The sequence below is a fragment of the Salvia splendens genome, chromosome 1 (genome assembly GCF_004379255.2).
Source record: "Salvia splendens isolate huo1 chromosome 1, SspV2, whole genome shotgun sequence".
Classification (NCBI taxonomy): Eukaryota; Viridiplantae; Streptophyta; class Magnoliopsida; order Lamiales; family Lamiaceae; genus Salvia; species Salvia splendens.
Window position 1 is genome coordinate 36,563,743 of NC_056032.1, and position 16,472 is coordinate 36,580,214.

The 16,472-nt window shown below is 41.1% G+C and overlaps 2 protein-coding genes, 1 long non-coding RNA gene and 1 pseudogene across 9 annotated transcripts; 2 read left to right on the top strand and 2 right to left on the bottom strand.

Annotated features, from left to right (window-relative positions):
- Window positions 1–1,627: 1,627 nt before the first annotated feature.
- LOC121799413 lies at window positions 1,628–2,971 on the top strand. Of its 2 annotated transcripts, none has more exons than XR_006050268.1 (2): window positions 1,628–2,541; window positions 2,600–2,971. It is a non-coding gene; the product is annotated as an uncharacterized LOC121799413 (long non-coding RNA). The 2 variants fall into 2 exon arrangements; XR_006050278.1 differs by having other exon boundaries at window positions 2,612–2,971.
- Window positions 2,972–5,240: 2,269 nt separating this feature from the next.
- LOC121748767 (putative nuclease HARBI1) lies at window positions 5,241–7,935 on the bottom strand. 4 transcript variants are annotated; one of them, XM_042143303.1, is made up of 5 exons: window positions 7,650–7,935; window positions 6,321–6,735; window positions 6,011–6,236; window positions 5,483–5,928; window positions 5,241–5,389 (listed from the first exon to the last, which is right to left on the bottom strand). In XM_042143303.1, exons 2-5 carry the CDS (start codon window positions 6,393–6,395, stop codon window positions 5,372–5,374), a joined length of 765 nt encoding a protein of 254 aa, XP_041999237.1. In that variant the 5' UTR covers window positions 6,396–6,735; window positions 7,650–7,935; the 3' UTR covers window positions 5,241–5,371. The 4 variants fall into 4 exon arrangements, with proteins under 4 accessions (XP_041999237.1, XP_041999228.1, XP_041999220.1 ...); XM_042143294.1 differs by having other exon boundaries at window positions 6,321–6,813; XM_042143286.1 differs by having other exon boundaries at window positions 6,321–7,439.
- A 514-nt stretch (window positions 7,936–8,449) lies between these two features.
- LOC121748808 lies at window positions 8,450–10,794 on the top strand (annotated as a pseudogene).
- Window positions 10,795–10,820: 26 nt separating this feature from the next.
- Window positions 10,821–15,154, bottom strand: LOC121748791 (probable inactive leucine-rich repeat receptor-like protein kinase At3g03770). 3 transcript variants are annotated; one of them, XM_042143315.1, is made up of 10 exons: window positions 14,910–15,154; window positions 14,643–14,776; window positions 14,509–14,542; window positions 12,805–14,147; window positions 12,452–12,585; window positions 12,043–12,283; window positions 11,756–11,958; window positions 11,633–11,682; window positions 11,438–11,549; window positions 10,821–11,197 (listed from the first exon to the last, which is right to left on the bottom strand). In XM_042143315.1, exons 4-10 carry the CDS (start codon window positions 14,138–14,140, stop codon window positions 10,925–10,927), a joined length of 2,349 nt encoding a protein of 782 aa, XP_041999249.1. In that variant the 5' UTR covers window positions 14,141–14,147; window positions 14,509–14,542; window positions 14,643–14,776; window positions 14,910–15,154; the 3' UTR covers window positions 10,821–10,924. The 3 variants fall into 3 exon arrangements, with proteins under 3 accessions (XP_041999249.1, XP_041999256.1, XP_041999264.1); XM_042143322.1 differs by having other exon boundaries at window positions 14,509–14,776; XM_042143330.1 differs by lacking the exon at window positions 14,910–15,154 and having other exon boundaries at window positions 14,643–14,881.
- Window positions 15,155–16,472: the final 1,318 nt, after the last annotated feature.

The window sequence follows — 16,472 nt, forward strand, 5'->3', positions numbered from 1 at the left end:
GGGGGGTGTACAAGGACTTCACCTACTGGAACTGCTATCTTGTGCTGAACGACTCCGAGAAGTTCCGAGTAGGTGTCGACTCTGGCTGGCCGAAGAAGCAACGGTTGAACTATTCCGGTGATTTCAGCGGCAGTAGCGGTGGTTCCCACGACCTCCCTGAGACGGCCTAGGAGGTCCCGACCCCTCGTTCGTTTGCTCGTCGTACTCGCCCGGTTGGGCACAGGCGGGCTCAACGGGAGGCGAGGGGGGTCGCCGGGTGTTCACAGGAGGTCCAGTCGGCATCCCCCCTTGGCCAATCCACAGCGGATCTCAAATTCTTCGCGCGTCAACAAATGCGCGCTCAGATGGTCAAGACGATGGCCGAATGGCGGGCGGCGGTGGACCCCGTGGAGAAGAGTTTGCTTCAAACATTGCTCCTGAGCATGCAGGAGGATTCGGAGGCGGCACGGAGGGAAGCCGACGGGAGTAGAGGCGGCGGCGACGGAGGCGGAGGCGATGGTGGCGACAGCGACAGAGGAGACGACGACGGCGACTAGGAGTGAATTATTGTACTTTTTTAAAAATTATTGTAATTTTTTTTAATTATTGTACTTTTTTTAAATTATTGTACTTTTTAAAATTTTAATAGTATTATTAATGTTTCTCGTATATGTCTCGTAAATTAAATTTCGTATATTGTGTGATTGTGAATTATTTCATTTTGTATATATTTGTTAATAGTGATGTGGATATTATGTGGCTAGGCTATGGCTGGGCTATTGTTGGGTTATTTGCTTGTTTTGATGATGTGACAGGAGGATTTTTAGTGCTGATGATGTGGCAGTGGCTAGGCTATGGCTGGGCTATTGCTGGGCTATTCCTATTGTGGATGACCTTAATACTACATCTCCACCGTCTGCTCTCTCTCTCATTCCCCAATTTCGGGACTGGATCCTCTGCAGTGGGGAGGAAACACAGCACCGTGCTGTGCCTTGAAACGACTCCGCTTTGCCTCTTTCTTCCTGCTTTTTCATTCCTTTTTTTAAATTACCGTTCCATATTTATTTTTATTTTGTCTTATACTAATAGTTTAGTGCTTAGGGGGATTAAAATAACAACGCCCGCCTTCCTTTTTTTATGTGTTTCTTTTCTTCCTTTTTAGTAGTATTTCTATTTCTTTAATACAGAGTAATTAAATTTATAAATTAGTTATTTTGTTATATGTGTTTTTTTTACATTACCTATCGATGTATATTAAGTATACTAGTAATAGTTAATCAACTATTCTCAATAACTGGAATGCTCATGATTATATATGTTTACAATATTTATTTGATATCCTCCAAAGTGACATAACTAAATTAAATTAAGTGTTTAATAAAAAATATACATTATTTATTTGAGCAACTAATTAATGAATTGACCAATTATTTCAGTCTTAATTCCATAATTATATTTTTTTTCAAATTTAGTTTTTTTGTGTTGAAAAAATATTACTCCATTATGCAGGTTGGAGTATTATTAACCAGTTTTTGTTTCTTTGTTACAAACATATAATAAAATAACTAATTTACAAATTTAAATATTAAAGAAATATAAATATAAAAAGGAAGAAAAGATACACATAAATAAAAGAAGGCGGCGTTGCTATTTTAATTCTAATTATAAGGAATTCCTAAGCACTAAACTATTACTTGTATAAGACAAAATAAATATGGAACGGTAATTTAAAAAAAGGAATGAAAAAGCAGGAAGAAAGAGGCAAAGCGGCGTCGTTTCAAGGCACAGCATGGTGCTGTGTTTCCTCCCCACTGCAGAGGATCCAGTCCCCCCAATTTCTCTTCAATCTCAGAAACCCTAATCTCCCAACTCGAAGAATCAGCGCCGCCCCCTCCTCTTCACGCCGATCTGCCTCCGTCGCGGGGTCAACCACCGGCGTTCTATCGTCACCGTCGCGCTCTCCCCCGTCTCTGAACACGTTTAAAAACCGAGCTCTCTGCTCAATACCCGATTCTCCTTCCCTCTCCTTGTTATCCACTGAATGAGAAATGTTGAAGCATGGGGGAGTGGAACCGAGGGGAATAGCGGGTATATATGCTTGGTTTGTAACTGAAAGCTCTGTAAAGTTGTAACTGAAAGCCTATTAAGGCTTATGTACTTGGCTGAGAAAAGGGGTTCATGGCTGTGCAGCTGGCTGCCTTACTCTGCAGCTCTGCAGAGCATGTACTCTGAGTCCCTTGACTCCTTTTGTGACTGTTTCTGGTGTTTCATGGTAGTTGCTGTATTCTGCCGAAATTCGCAGGGTGTACTCGTGCATTTATTGGCATTGTAGCCTCTTTTACTATCCGTTTGCAAGGGTGGTTCAGCTCCCCTTTGTACTGTGTACTTACTGAATTTGTGTCCCATTTTGCAAGTGCTAACTGGGGTGCGGGTGGTTGGGATTGAAGTGGAGTTGTTACGGTTTTAGCTGTGGTTTGCTGCACTCGGCAGCCCGTGGTGTCCAGCCACTCGCAACCTGCCATCCTTACCCCTTTTGGAAGGTTTTCGGTCTCCAACGCTAAGGTAGTTTTTCCCCTTTCCTTTGTCTGGTTCGCCCTGGCCCAAGCTAAGGCATTTTCAGCTATTACTGCAGGGGAAAGAGCTGCCTACGCACGGCTTATAGCTCCAAACATCTCAGCCCTTCGGCCCCTCTGAGTCTGACTGAGACGGCTTGTGAAGGAGACCGACGAAGCCTCCTCAGGACTCCCGATTGTAATAGAGTAGTGCGACTACCATTTCTCTTCTTTTCTTATCTCAACATGTATGTAAAGCCTATTATGATTAATGTATTTCCCTTTTTCCTTCATGTCCATCATTGAACATTTGTAGCTTTACTTAGCTTAAAATACTAAGTGTTGTGTTTTGTACACTGACATAGTTGGTATGAAATCTTCCAACTTTTGTAATTTAATAGCTTTGAAATTCTGGCATTTGTATTTATATTCTTATTCAAGAAATAAAAATACTCTTTCATTCTTTAATAAAATTCTAGTATTAAATTTTGAAATTCTCGAGAATCTAAGGCCATCCACAATGCTGTCTCTATACCGTCTCTTAAACCGTCTCTTAACTACTATTTGAGCACTATTTGAGGGCCCCACTGTCCTTTTTGCCTCCATCTCTTAACTAAGAGACGGAACCTGCAACGCTCCGTCTCTTAACCGTCTCTATACCGTCTCTTAATTACTATTCATTCAATTTAATTTATAATTTTTTTTTAAAACCCAATTCAATTTAAACAAACACACTTTATTAAAATTAAAACAAAATAAAAAAACACACAAAATAAAAAAACACACAAAATAAAAAAAACACACAAAATAAAAAACACACAAAATAAAAAAATTAATCGGAAGGGCTAATCATCCTCCGGAGGCGGTCGAGGTTGAGGGGGAGTCGGAAGGCCAAGTTGTGCTGCCATATGCACAATTCCGTTCCACCAGGCCGCGTATTGGGAGTGCGAGAAGCGGGAAGTGTCCGCCATTGTGGCGGTCATGTACGCCACCATAAGTGTGTCCGAGCCTCCTCGCGAGCCCGATCCTGAGGCCGGCTGGCTTGATTCGCCTCGGCCCTTCCTTGCTCTAGCCGCTTTCGCCGCCTTCGTCCCTTGCGGCCGACTGCGCCTACTCGCGGATCCTCCTGCATCGCCGACCGTACCCGCAAACTCCTGGGATTCAACATCATGTTGGCTGATGCCTTCAGCAGTGTCACCACCAGACGCACCAGCACTAGACGAGTATTGGCCACTCGCCGTATGCTTTGTGCGCTTCGAGTTTGAGCCCGAGCTGGAGCGGAAACCGCCGGCCCATCGTTCCTCGTCCTTGACGGCGCGCCAAACATCAACAAATCTGAATTGATGTCCCTCGTCCTGGTAGTAGGCGCGCAAAGCGGACGTCAAAATGTCGGTGGCCGTGGCGCCGCTTTGGTAGCGCGCCTCTTCCGCCGAGTAGATGCCGCAGAATTTTTTGACCTGTCGGTCGACTCGGTCAAAGTGACAGCGGATCATTTTAACTGTGCGCTTGCGGGAGCGGTTCGGCTTTATTTGGTGGTAGACCTCGACAACCTTTTCCCAGAAATACTTCCGGGTTTGTTGATTCCCGACGATGGGATCGTACGAGACCGTGATCCAGGCGTTGTACACCGCCATCGTTTCGAGGTTGTTGTACGGATGTCGGCCAAGATCCTCTTCCTCTTCCTCTTCTTCCTCCTCGTCCTCGCCCGTCTGGGGTTGTACACTGCCTCGGCCACCTCCACCGCCTCGGCCTACTCCCGGCGTGGGATCAACTGGAAAATCCTCCCGGATCTGGGATAATCCCTGCGAAAACCGCGGGACGTTGGGACGAACATATGCATCAAGGTCAAAATTGGGTGGTTGGTACCCCCCCGGCGTCGCCGAACCCTGGGTCCCCGGCGTTGACGAACCTCCACCGCCCAATGTGTTGATCATGTTCTCCCAATCGCCGAATGAGTTGAGATCCCACCCGCCGTAGCCGGAGCCGCCATAGTTGCCCTCGCCGTCGCCGGACATCTTGAGTTGGGTTATGAAAATTTCAGCAAAAATTTGAGAGAAAATTTAGATGATAGGAAGAATAGATGTGTAGTTGTGTGTAAATGAGGATGGGTTTAGGAGTATTTATAGAGTAAAAAATTTAATAAAAAACAAAAAAAATATAAAAAAAAAAACAAAAAAACGGTAATAATACCGTTACAAAATTTTTTTTTTATTTAAATTCGAATTTTTTAAAAAAAAAAATATTTATTGCGTCAGCACGTGACGACGCCCACTCGCGGGCCGGCGAGTGGGCGTCACGCACGACGCCGGGCTGCGCCACGTCGCCTAGGCGCGTGGCGAGACAGCTCGTCTCGTGGCTCGGCGAGTCGAGACGCGCGACGAGACGCGGGACGAGATGGAGGCTGCAACGCGTCTCGCCGGGGTCTCGTCTCGCTGAGACGAGACGCGAGACGCCGGCGAGACCCATTGTGGATGGTCTAAGTCTCTGCTATTACAATGTAAGTTCTCCATGCTTCCATGGCCCACACCCACATTTAGTGTCACTTTCTCCTGAAGAAATCATCATCAATGTCTACATTGATACAAGAAGGCATTGTTTGTAATTTTAATTTGTCTTTAATGTTTGTACAGAACCTCAATGTGTATTTAAATCAAGCCTTCTCTATTGTGTTTGAAATCTGCTCGCGAGATTAACATGGAGACCAAGATATAGTCATTGAATAATGCATAGTGAAATTAGAAAAATGCTCAAGAGTAAAGATCACAGTCAGCTTGTTAAACACATGAATACTAAAAGACTAAGCATCTCATATGCAACTTTAATCCACCGAGACAAAATCATCAGCCACCCCTAATATGCTGCAAGAAGAAATTATGCAAAAAAGAAATATCAGACTCTTATTATGCAAAACAATTATGAGCAATGCAAGTATAGAAGATTCAAACTTAGACCTGATTCCACAATGTGGTTGCTAATTGATCTCGGAAGTTGTTCCAATCATTTGTGGCTTCGACGAAATCAACGTATGGAACATCATTGGAGTCTTCATCAGCTCCATGTCCATCGGTCCAACCCTCGATAAGAGCTTCTAGAGGATCAACAACCATCTCGCCCCAGACATAGTTGTGTAACAAGAAACATGCACTAATTATACGAATTTGCACCTTGATGGGGTAGAATGATGGACTTCGGAGTATGCCCCATCGCATCTTCAGCACAGCGAATGCTCGTTCAATAACATTGCGCGCTTTAGTATGTCGCATATTGTACATCTCAACAGCGTTCTGAGGCATATCAGCGTCTGGGCCCCATTCTTTGAGGTGGCATCTAACGCCTCGGTAAGGTGTCAAAAATCCATTTCTATTGGCATAATCATTGTCACAGAGGTAATAATTCCCTAGGTATGAGGAATTGTATTTGTTCAGAAAAGAAATACATTATAGCAAGTACATATTTACACACATGATTGGAGACAATACCTAATGGGACTCTCAGACCATGAGGTCGGTTTACCGCATCCCTCAAAACATGAGCGTCTCCGGCAGATCCCTCCCGCCCCAGTTGAACGTATGTAAATCGCATATGCCGATCACAAGCTGCCAATGTATTCGTTGCTATCTGTCCCTTTCTGTTCCTAAATCGAAGTTTGAGGGCATTATGAACCAAAACGCTAATGAAAGTACCATCTAGAGCGCCAAGACATCCCTACAAGAAATATAATGCATATAACCAACACAATCAGACACATAGCAAATGTATATTAACTAATTGCAATTGATGAAACAATACCTTGAAGTGTTTCCATCTCCAATCGACACAGTCTTCGAGAACTGGCTCAGGATTCACAATGAATAACGTGTGCATTTTTATGATAGCCCGGAGAACTTCGTTTACGTAGTAGGAAATAGTTTGGCCCGACCGCAAAAAAGTCAAATCTAGTGATACGATTCTTTTTAATGTGTGCTAGTATGCTTAGGAATATGGCCAATTGTTCTTCAATATAAACCGACCTTCTGTCACGAAGAGTTCCAAGCTGTCGGCATAGAGAGCATAATCTACCAAACGCATTCCTATCCATCCTAAGGTTGACTAAGCAATCGGTGTCTGTAACGCCGGCTAACCTATTCATATGACTGACTTGTAAGTCTACCCTGCCCATCTGGCTATAAGGAAGAACTAATTGAGTACGCTTCCTTTTCTTATTCTGAGACAGTTTAGTGTAGATCAGAAAAATGATACAAAGACGGGTGATATAATAATTTCTCATTATCTCTTCTAACATCTGCACAATGAGTTGACAGTTAGAACCACCACTTCAAAAAATTGACACACAAGAACAAGGATTTCAGACAGTTATTCAATTATATTTCTTTGATAATCCAATGTTTTGTTTCTTGATTCGTAGATAAATAAAACTCCAATTAAGACACACATCACAAAAATGAAAAACTAGGAATAGAATGCAAATAGACCAAAGGAGTTAACTGGAACAAGCTTCTAAAACAGATTAAGCACACAAGAATCATAATTTAAGAAAACTGGAACAAATTCAGATTATGCACAAAGGCATCATAATTAAAATCTGTTGATCCGAGCTTCTCACCTCGTTATGTATTCAAATCTGGAACAATATCAAATTTTGCACAGAAGCACAACTTCAATTAGGTAGTTCACATATATGATTTCATAATTCAGTAAAAGAGCTATTGAATTGCAGTAACTGCTAGGTGCATGCATATATGATAACTTGTTTCTAGGTAGATTGGAATGATACCCTACCTTCAAACCCACTCACCTCCCATGCTACTCTAATCATCATTTTTCTTAATTTGATTTGCAATTATTGTGTTCATCCATCCATGACTGTAGTTTGTTCCAATTTCATCGATTATTCCTTAATTTGTCACCCTAAATATGAATCTAGATTAGTTTTAACTACAATATTCAGCTGGAATATGCAGCACAATGCTAGAAATACTCAATTATGAGAGTTGAATGGACGAAACACAGATTATCATTACACATTACAAATCTGAAACTGTTGAATCGAAACCCACAAGATAAATTTGTGGGCTTCACGTACGAAATTGGGATTCAAATACGCAGGTGGAAGCTTACCTTGGTGGTCGTGGGTATTTAATTCGAAGTCCCAAGAGAAGCCGATCCCAATTGATGAATACGCGGAGAGAAAACGAGAGCAGACAGTGGTTGAAATTGTAAAAAGAGGCATGAAATGTCATGTGATTGAAGAAGATGATGACATTTTGGTCATTTCAGATTTCCAATAAAGCGAACACTCCAAGCCAGAAAATGTATCTTTCAAAATTTGGGAGATTCCTTAACTAATGAATGGGCACTAATGAGGCGGGCAGGAGACATTTTTGCAGGCCTTCTTGAAAAGGTATTTGACAAACTAAACATGATAAAAGGTTAGTTTTTGACATTTAATACTCATATTTGCCAAATCAAACACCTCCTGAAGTTAGCTAAGCAAACCGATGCAAAGAAATACAAGTATTAAATTAATTTGATTAATCTAATCAATTAAATTTATAATTAAACTAATTTGATTAAAACACATATGAATGTTAAAATTAACGAAATTGTTAATTCTAGACCAAAAGTTGAAAACATATATTTTAGACCCGTTTGATAAGAAAGATGAGATATAAAAAAGATAAAAAAAATGCGGGCTTCGTATCAAAGTATGCGTAGATAAGATTTTTTTCGTTGATGTTTGATAGAAACAAAATTATCTAGATTTATGTATTACTCAAGATAATAGTGGCTTTAATTGATAAATTGGTGGATTATATAAACATGATTAAAGTCATAATTTTGACAAGATTGAGGCAGACACTTGTCTTGGAGTATTAGACTTTAAGTTAAGCTTACATATAATATCAAACAATTCAAAAGTCCATAAATGAGTCTCTATCTTAGTATTACTATCTTATCGAACACATCCTCATATAACAAAATATTTTTTTTATAATAAATGTAAATGACTTAATTTAGTAAAATGAAAAATTATGTAAATTTTCTCCCTCGCTACAACAAAAAAAAACCCAATTTGGGTTCGATAAACCCCTGTAATGGGAATTTAGGCCATTAACGAATTCGGACGGTTGGACCTTCGCCCAATTCTACAATGGATGAACCACATTGCTGGAAAATCATCTACCGTCAAACCGGCGAAGCATTCTTCCATTGCGCCCCCATCGTCATTCTCTACCTCAATCCCACCGAGCTAGCCTCCATCTCCTCAACCTGCAAAACCTTGCACCACCTCTCCACCAACGTAATTTCCCGCAGAACCTCCGACGCTTCCTGAGGTTTTGAGAAGCTTCCTGTCCCTTTCCACAACCTCATCCCCGGCGACCCCCACACCTACTCCTACTTTCTCTACACTCCATCGCAGACACTCCGCACTACCACCCACTTTCGCCAGCCATGGGGCTCCGACCATGATGCCCGACCCGATCCCCTCTATCCATTTCTATTCCGCGTCGACGGCGCCACCGGTTGCGATTGCGCAAAAGGCTGCGGTGGCGATGATTTTTGCCCCTGCTTGAATCTAGAATGCGGACCGAGTTGCAAGTGTGATTCACTGTGTGGAAACAGGGAGACTCAGTGCGGGGTGAATTTGAGGTTGAAGATTGTAAAACACGAGAAAAAAGGCTGGGCCCTCTATGCGGCAGAGCTGATCACCGCCGAAAGGTTTATCTGCGAATACGCCGTTAAACAATCATTTCCCCCAAATTCTCTGTTCACCAATATCCAATTAGGGTTTATTGATTTCACCAACTCAATTATAAACTTTTGGTTCATTTACGCTATGCAATAGCTATAGAGTGATCTGAAATTGATTGATGTGAAGGTGAGGCTTTGTCGACCAAGGAAGCAAGAGAGAGGCAACAAAGCTACGACGAAGCGGCGAGGATGGAACGGCTGAGTCCGGCTCTTTTGGTGGTTATTAGAAATGGGTCACTCACCCCTTAAAAGGCCTCATAAGGGGGAGGGTTATCCACACTTATATAGATTAGATGGGATCTTCACCAAGTCGATGTGGGATAGAATTTAGAGAATTTAACACGCCCCCTCACGTGTGGGCCGGAAAGGACATCGGTCTTCCATCACGTGGGTAGGCAATGCAAGAGAAACCATCATTGATGTGGGCCGGAAAGGACATCGGTCTTCCACTCGTGAGGTAGATAAGAGATAAAGAGAAAACCATCATCGACTTGGGCCCGCTCTGATACCATATTAGAAATGAGCCACTCATCCCTTAAAAGGCCTCATAAGGGGGAGGGTTATCCACACTTATATAGATTAGATGGGATCTTCACCAAGTCGATGTGGGACAGAATTTAGAGAATTTAACACGCCCCCTCACGTGTGGGCCGGAAAGGACATCGGTCTTCCATCACATGGGTAGGCAATGCAAGAGAAACCATCATCGATGTGGGCCGGAAAGGACATCGGTCTTCCACTCGTGAGGTAGATAAGAGATAAAGAGAGAACCATCATCGACTTGGGCCCGCTCTGATACCATATTAGAAATGGGCCACTCACCCCTTAAAAGGCCTCATAAGGGGAGGGTTATCCACACTTATATAGATTAGATGGGATCTTCACCAAGTCGATGTGGGACAGAATTTAGAGAATTTAACACCCCCCTCACGTGTGGACCGGAAAGGACATCGGTCTTCCATCACGTGGGTAGGCAATGCAAGAGAAACCATCATCGATGTGGGCCGGAAAGGACATCGGTCTTCCACTCGTGAGGTAGATAAGAGATAAAGAGAAAACCATCATCGACTTGGGCCCGCTCTGATACCATATTAGAAATGGGCCACTCACCCCTTAAAAGGCCTCATAAGGGGGAGGGTTATCCACACTTATATAGATTAGATGAGATCTTCACCAAGTCGATGTGGGACAGAATTTAGAGAATTTAACAGTGGTGAAGGAGCATCTTCCCTTTGGAAGCACATGTATGAGGATGAACATCGACGCAACCAGGATCGGCAACATTGCGCGATTCATCAACCATTCATGTGATGGCGGCAACCTCGACACCCTGATAGTCAGAAGTTCCGGTTCCCTCCTGCCCCGCGTCTGCTTCTTTGCGGCTTCGGATATTCAGGAAGACGACGAACTCACTTTCAGCTATGGCGATGTCGCCCTTAGCGCCAATCCTCGTCCTTGTTTTTGCGGTGCCTCTTCTTGCTCCGGCATCCTACCGTCCGAGCATACATGATATTCTATGCTGCTTGTTATAAAGGATGGATCAATCAGAGTTCAAAGACTTAATTTTGATGAGTTATAATACAACAAAGTGCATGTTTTGAGCTGCCATTGTGTTGTGTATAACAATGTTTTTTTTCCTATCATTTATTGGTGATGATTGGCTTCATGCGTGAGGATTGCAGAGGAGAAATGGGAGAGCCGTCGCTGCTTTGAGATGCATCCTGAACCTGAGCAGCAAACTGCAGATTCCACACTACATCTTCGATTGAAGGTCTTTCAGCTGGATCTTTGAGTAAGCATCTGCAGCATATCCCAATCATCGTTCTTGCAGATTCACCAGAGCACGTGTTTCTGACTGCTCGGTCGACTAAACTCTTCCTCGATGAATCATCACTTGTTATGCTCGCATTCATCTGCATAACATATTGTGGATGAAAGTGTTATCAATTGCTCAGTTTGCTACCACTGATGTTTGGTAGTAGTATATTTTGGCATTTGATAGAGCAGAGAAAGAAAAAGATTCTGATAAGTAGCACAATATTCTTCTCTTTTAAACTGATGTAAACTTAGTTAGCTTCATTTTTACTGCATCATTTGGTACTCCACTTTGTAAAAGAGGGAGATAACATAATTCAATATTAGTTCATGACTACCTCATCTTTTACTGCATCCTCCTCGTTCCTCGAATTCATGGGCTTCCCTGTGATGAGTTCTAGTAAGATTACTCCAAAGTCGTAAATGTCCAACTTATCTTGATGCTTTGCTCTGTCAATCAATAGACAAGAAAGTCTTCACTTTATGATTCCTAGTAGTTTTTATGTGAAAAAGCAACAGAGTCACTGACTAACCTTGCCCTCTTTAGCTCCTTTGATCCTCTGAAAAAGTTTTGGAGACTATCCTGTAAAGTTGAGGAGATTTGACATTCAGTTTGTGCAAGAATCATGGTAAATGACAAGTTTATTTATGTATACCTTTTCCATGTTGTCTGATAGCAAAGGAAGGTTGTAGCTGCTGATTTTTGCGACAAGGTTCTGATCCAATAGAACATCTGTTATCTTAAGGTTGTTGGCAAAAATACCAGGAACAATTCCTGTATGGAGGAACTGGATACCCTTTGCCACCCCAGTAGCAGCTGCTATGCGCTGAGCCCAGGAAAGCTTTTGTCGACGCCTTTCTGTCAATTATAACAGCAACTGGTGGTAAGAGAAACATATACATGAAGCATTTCATAACGAGAATTGTGGTCTGGTGTATTTACCAGATGTCCAGCTTCTGAGAGTGCCATTTGGCACATAAGCGAAGACCAGAAACACTCTGCTTACACTTGAATCATCCAAGTGGTACTCAAAGCAGTGTCCGAGAGCGCTGATCAAATTTTGGTGTCTGAGTTTTGAGATCAACTCAATGTGAGGCATAAAGTGTTGAGTTGTGTGATTTCTTCTCAATTTAGGGCATCTAATTGCCACATAGGAGCCATCCCTCAATTGGCCTCTATACATCTGAGTTCAGGTAGAGTCAGCACTTGTCCATCATCAACACAAGGAGAGTGAGAAACATATAAAACTTAAAATTTGGGAATTGAGTCTTGACAAAGAGATGATAAACAAAGTGAATCAGGACGCGATTCTTAATAAGTGTAGCCTTGTCAATGAAACTGATGCAAATACCTGTCCGCGAGAACCTTCTCCTATCAAAGTTGAAGAATGAAAATTATTTGTTGCCTCCTCGAGCTCTTCCAGTGAAAAGGTCCTATAAGATGGAAGCCCGAGTCCGCCTATTTTCATTGCTTGAGTTATATATCCTATTACACCAGTAAGATCAAATTCAAATTGTCAAATCTCACATTGCTGTACTAAAGTTGAGAACCATTGCACTAATCTTAATACCTAAACATAGTATGGCACATGATGTATTAGCTTTCATTTGACGAAAATCACTACCTACCTTAACCTACATACATTTAGAGTGCCTAAAACGAGGATCAAAATAGGTGACAGATTATTAATGAGCAGAATCTTACTTGCGTCTTTAAGTATCTTTGAGGTGTAGGCTGTTGATGCATTGTCTTCTGCAAGTCTAGGTTGAGATTTTTGTGCTGCTCTTTTGGCAAGAAAATTCTTTACTATCAAGTAAAACGCGCTCACTAAAACTACTCCCACCGTAACTCCGCCACATATGCTTAAAGCAAGAATTACTTTGGAAGCTTGCTTTTGCTTATGAGAATGAGGTAGTATTCCCACAGCCAGAGCCTCGTTCTTACAAAAGGAAATCGGCTGCTGATTCTCATCTCCGGTTGCCAAACAGTTTTCAGCATACAACACGACCCTTTTACTGGAACCAGACAGTAGGCAGCGGGGCAGTTTTCCAGTCAGCAGATTGGCAGTGAAGTTCACATAATAAAGATCATCATTGCAAGGAAGACTTTCAGAAAGCATTCCTGTCAATTTGTTTTCTGCAATATTCAGATAAGCAATCGATGGCAGAGAAATCATAGACACTGGAAAAGGCCCCACGAATCTGTTGAGAGAAATATCGAAGAACTTGAGCTGATTATATGTTTGAACTTTCTCCGGGATGCCAAAGCTAAATCTGTTGTTCCTCAGCACAATCCTTTCGACCTTTTGGCCTACTATTGGAAATCGAGGCCCAAGGGCATTGTTTTCCAAGTTGAGCACTTGAAGATTAGTCAGGCTGCTAAGATCCGGCACGTCACCTGTGAAATTGTTGTTAGACAGCACGAGAACCCTGAGGGCTTCCAAATCTCCCAGTGAATGAGGCAAGGATCCATACAAAGAATTATTTCTCAAATTCAAAACGGCCAGAGCTGAGAGTGAGCCAAGGCTATCTGGAAGCCTACCAGTGAAGTTATTGCTATCGAGTATGAGAGTTTGAAGGTGTTGGAGTGATGAAATCATGGGAGGTAATTGGCCTTCGAAGAAGTTTGAAGTCAGGTTCACTATTTCTAGGGAGGATAGGCGCATGAACTTTCTTGGCAGAGGCCCCCATAGACCTAAAGAGACCAACGTGAGGACCTTCAAGCTCGGGAGCCTCACTAGCGTGCCAACGAAGGAATCAATTGAGAAATTCATAGGCAATCTAGGAGCCCCTAAGTCCCCCACAATATGCAGCTGAGTTATGGTTTTATCATAGCAAACAACAGTGAGAGTCGGGGTTGGTTCACTTGTGCAGAAATCCATGCCAGTTTTCCAGCTACTCAGATATGGTGGAGAATTTAGGAGTTCTTTGATCCTCAAAAGAGTTTGGACATATGGTGATCCCAGATGCTCTTTACAAGAGACTGAAACCAACATGACAAGCAAAAATGGGACAGCTGTTCGATATAAGGGAATTGCCATCAGCTACCTGCTCAAGAAAATTCAAGCATCATAAACTACTCATCGAAGAAATAGAGGAAATGGGCTATAATATTAAGATTATCACTCCAATTCTCATTAGCATTGCAAAGAAACAATGGAACACTGAGGTGCAGATGGATAGAATGGGCTCACTAAAAAGCAGCAAAATTTAGTGTACAAACACTTTGATATTTGAAAATGATATGCATTTTACTAAAGATTATGCTTGAAAATTATGTTGCTCTTTCACTGAAAATTGAAGAGGTGTATGCAATCCCCATCCATTCAAAAAACGCAAAAGCAAACTACTATTTGCTCCAAAAAGCAAAAATGCAGAACAGATAAAATGTAATTGAAGCAACACATACCTTTCTTAGCAAATGAATGAAGTTTCTTGTGAACCTAAATGAGCAAAATTAATCACCATCATGAAGTTCAATTAATTCAATACACACTCATTCACTCACAATATTTCCCGCAAATGAAGCAACTAATTACAAACCAGTAATCAGGTGATGCTGAACTACCAACAACTGACTTTCAAATTAAGCAACCTTAAACTTCAAACACAGCCCTCATTTCACCCCACTTAAACTCTGACCATAAGGATTATAGCTAATACTGCTGCTCCCATTCCTGCCAAAAAAAAAAATCCAAAAAAAGAAAAAAAAAGTTAGCTTGAAGAATTGGGTCCTTAACAAAAAAGTCCGTAAATGTTTTCCTTCGAGTGGAGGAGTGATCAGAAATTATTAAGGATAAAGGAGTTTACCATGCATAAAGGAGAACATGGGTTCAGCAAACACCTGATTTATCACTTTGATAAACCGACAATTTTTTTTAGGCGAACTCTTCTTTATGAGCTTTATTCCACAATTGCATTAGTGCTTTTGCAGCTACATTTGATGAATTGAACCGCCAAGGAAAAAAACAAAAAAAAGCAGAAACTACAAAAAAGAAAAGAAAGAGATTCTTGTTTTAGATTTGAAGAGTCTTTTATTTTATGTGCGTTATTGTTCGTCATCTTCTACATGCATCCTTTTCTGGTATTAAATGGTCATCAGATTTAACGGTGATATTTATTTGGTATAGTTTGCTTGCTAGGATTTGTACTGCCCAAAATTTAACCGCCGGAAAAGTGAAAGCAACAGATTTATTAATATTTTAGCCACAAATTAATGGACATTTTCATTAGTGCTAGTAGTATTTATGTAGATAATTAAATATAGAAATTATTAGTCTATTGTTTGAAAAAATTTAGAGGTTTTGAAAGTTTTTAATTACTCCATTTAGAGCATTCGGTTAATTAGATTAATGTATTAAATGGGTTTTCGCAATCAAAGTGGAGTCAGCAGGGGACCCAACTCGCGGCTTAGCTGTGACCCTCTTTCTTCTCGTCACCTCTTTCACTTTTTTCTTTTGTTTCCAACTAATTAATTTATAGTACAATAATTTAATTATGATTGGAATTTGGAAAGTAGAAAAGAGGAACATGCAACGTGGTGGTGATGCAGAATTATTCAGAAACAACAATACTCTGTTGGAAATTTGAGTGGACGAATGATAATAATTTAGAAAAAAAAAATAACCAATCACTTTCCGATATTTATCTAGTCCAAACAAATTAAATACTACTAGTATAACATTTATGCATATAATGTGTATCCTATATTTGATAGTACCTTGTATTTTTATGAAGTACTGTAGTTTTCCCCTCTTTAAAAAAAAGAAATTTAAATTAGCAGTAGTTTCTGCCTTACAAGTTACAAAAGAATGTGATGGCGAAAGAGGAGATTTAATTAATGATGGTTTAAACTAGTAAGGAATTAGTGATGGCGACTTTACAAAAAAGTGCAATGATGCACTGAAAAAGAGGGCTAATCATATTTATGTTTTAATAATGTTGAATTGAACTATTAATGTGGCATGGACCATTTGAAAATGGGGCTCAGTCTTATCAAAGACCTTGATTGTAATGGCCTCAATAGGGTCAACTGTTATATAACTTTTCTTATTGTTTGAACATTTGGTGGACCAATTGTGTATTGGATTTACATATTAATTGAATTGGACTGGCCCTGATTTAATTAATTGCTTAGACCCAATTATTGGTTAGCTCAGCCCATTGAGTTGTTTGGCCCGTTACTTACCTGTTACATCCGATGGCCGCCACGTAGTAGCTCCACGCTCTTAACGATGGTGATCGAGAGAGGTGAGATTTGTAGGATGCATTATGGCGAAAGATTGAGAGAAGAGATTGACCTCTGTATATTTCTGTGTTGTATTTTGATAGTTGTTTACAATGTTTGCTATATAGGCACCATAGTTGTCTAAC

What these genes read in the sequence shown, in the direction of transcription:
- LOC121748767 (XM_042143303.1), bottom strand. Translation starts at nt 6,395, where the DNA reads ATGCACACGTTATTCATTGTGAATCCTGAGCCAGTTCTCGAAGACTGT. An exon ending in GGAGATGGAAACACTTCAAG is followed by an intron (nt 6,237 to 6,320) that starts GTATTGTTTCAT and finishes TATTTCTTGTAG; the next exon opens with GGATGTCTTGGCGCTCTAGA. An exon ending in TGGTCTGAGAGTCCCATTAG is followed by an intron (nt 5,929 to 6,010) that starts GTATTGTCTCCA and finishes CCTCATACCTAG; the next exon opens with GGAATTATTACCTCTGTGAC.
- LOC121748791 (XM_042143315.1), bottom strand. Translation starts at nt 14,140, where the DNA reads ATGGCAATTCCCTTATATCGAACAGCTGTCCCATTTTTGCTTGTCATG. An exon ending in TCTCAGAAGCTGGACATCTG is followed by an intron (nt 11,959 to 12,042) that starts GTAAATACACCA and finishes TATAATTGACAG; the next exon opens with AAAGGCGTCGACAAAAGCTT. An exon ending in AGGATGCAGTAAAAGATGAG is followed by an intron (nt 11,198 to 11,437) that starts GTAGTCATGAAC and finishes TATGTTATGCAG; the next exon opens with ATGAATGCGAGCATAACAAG.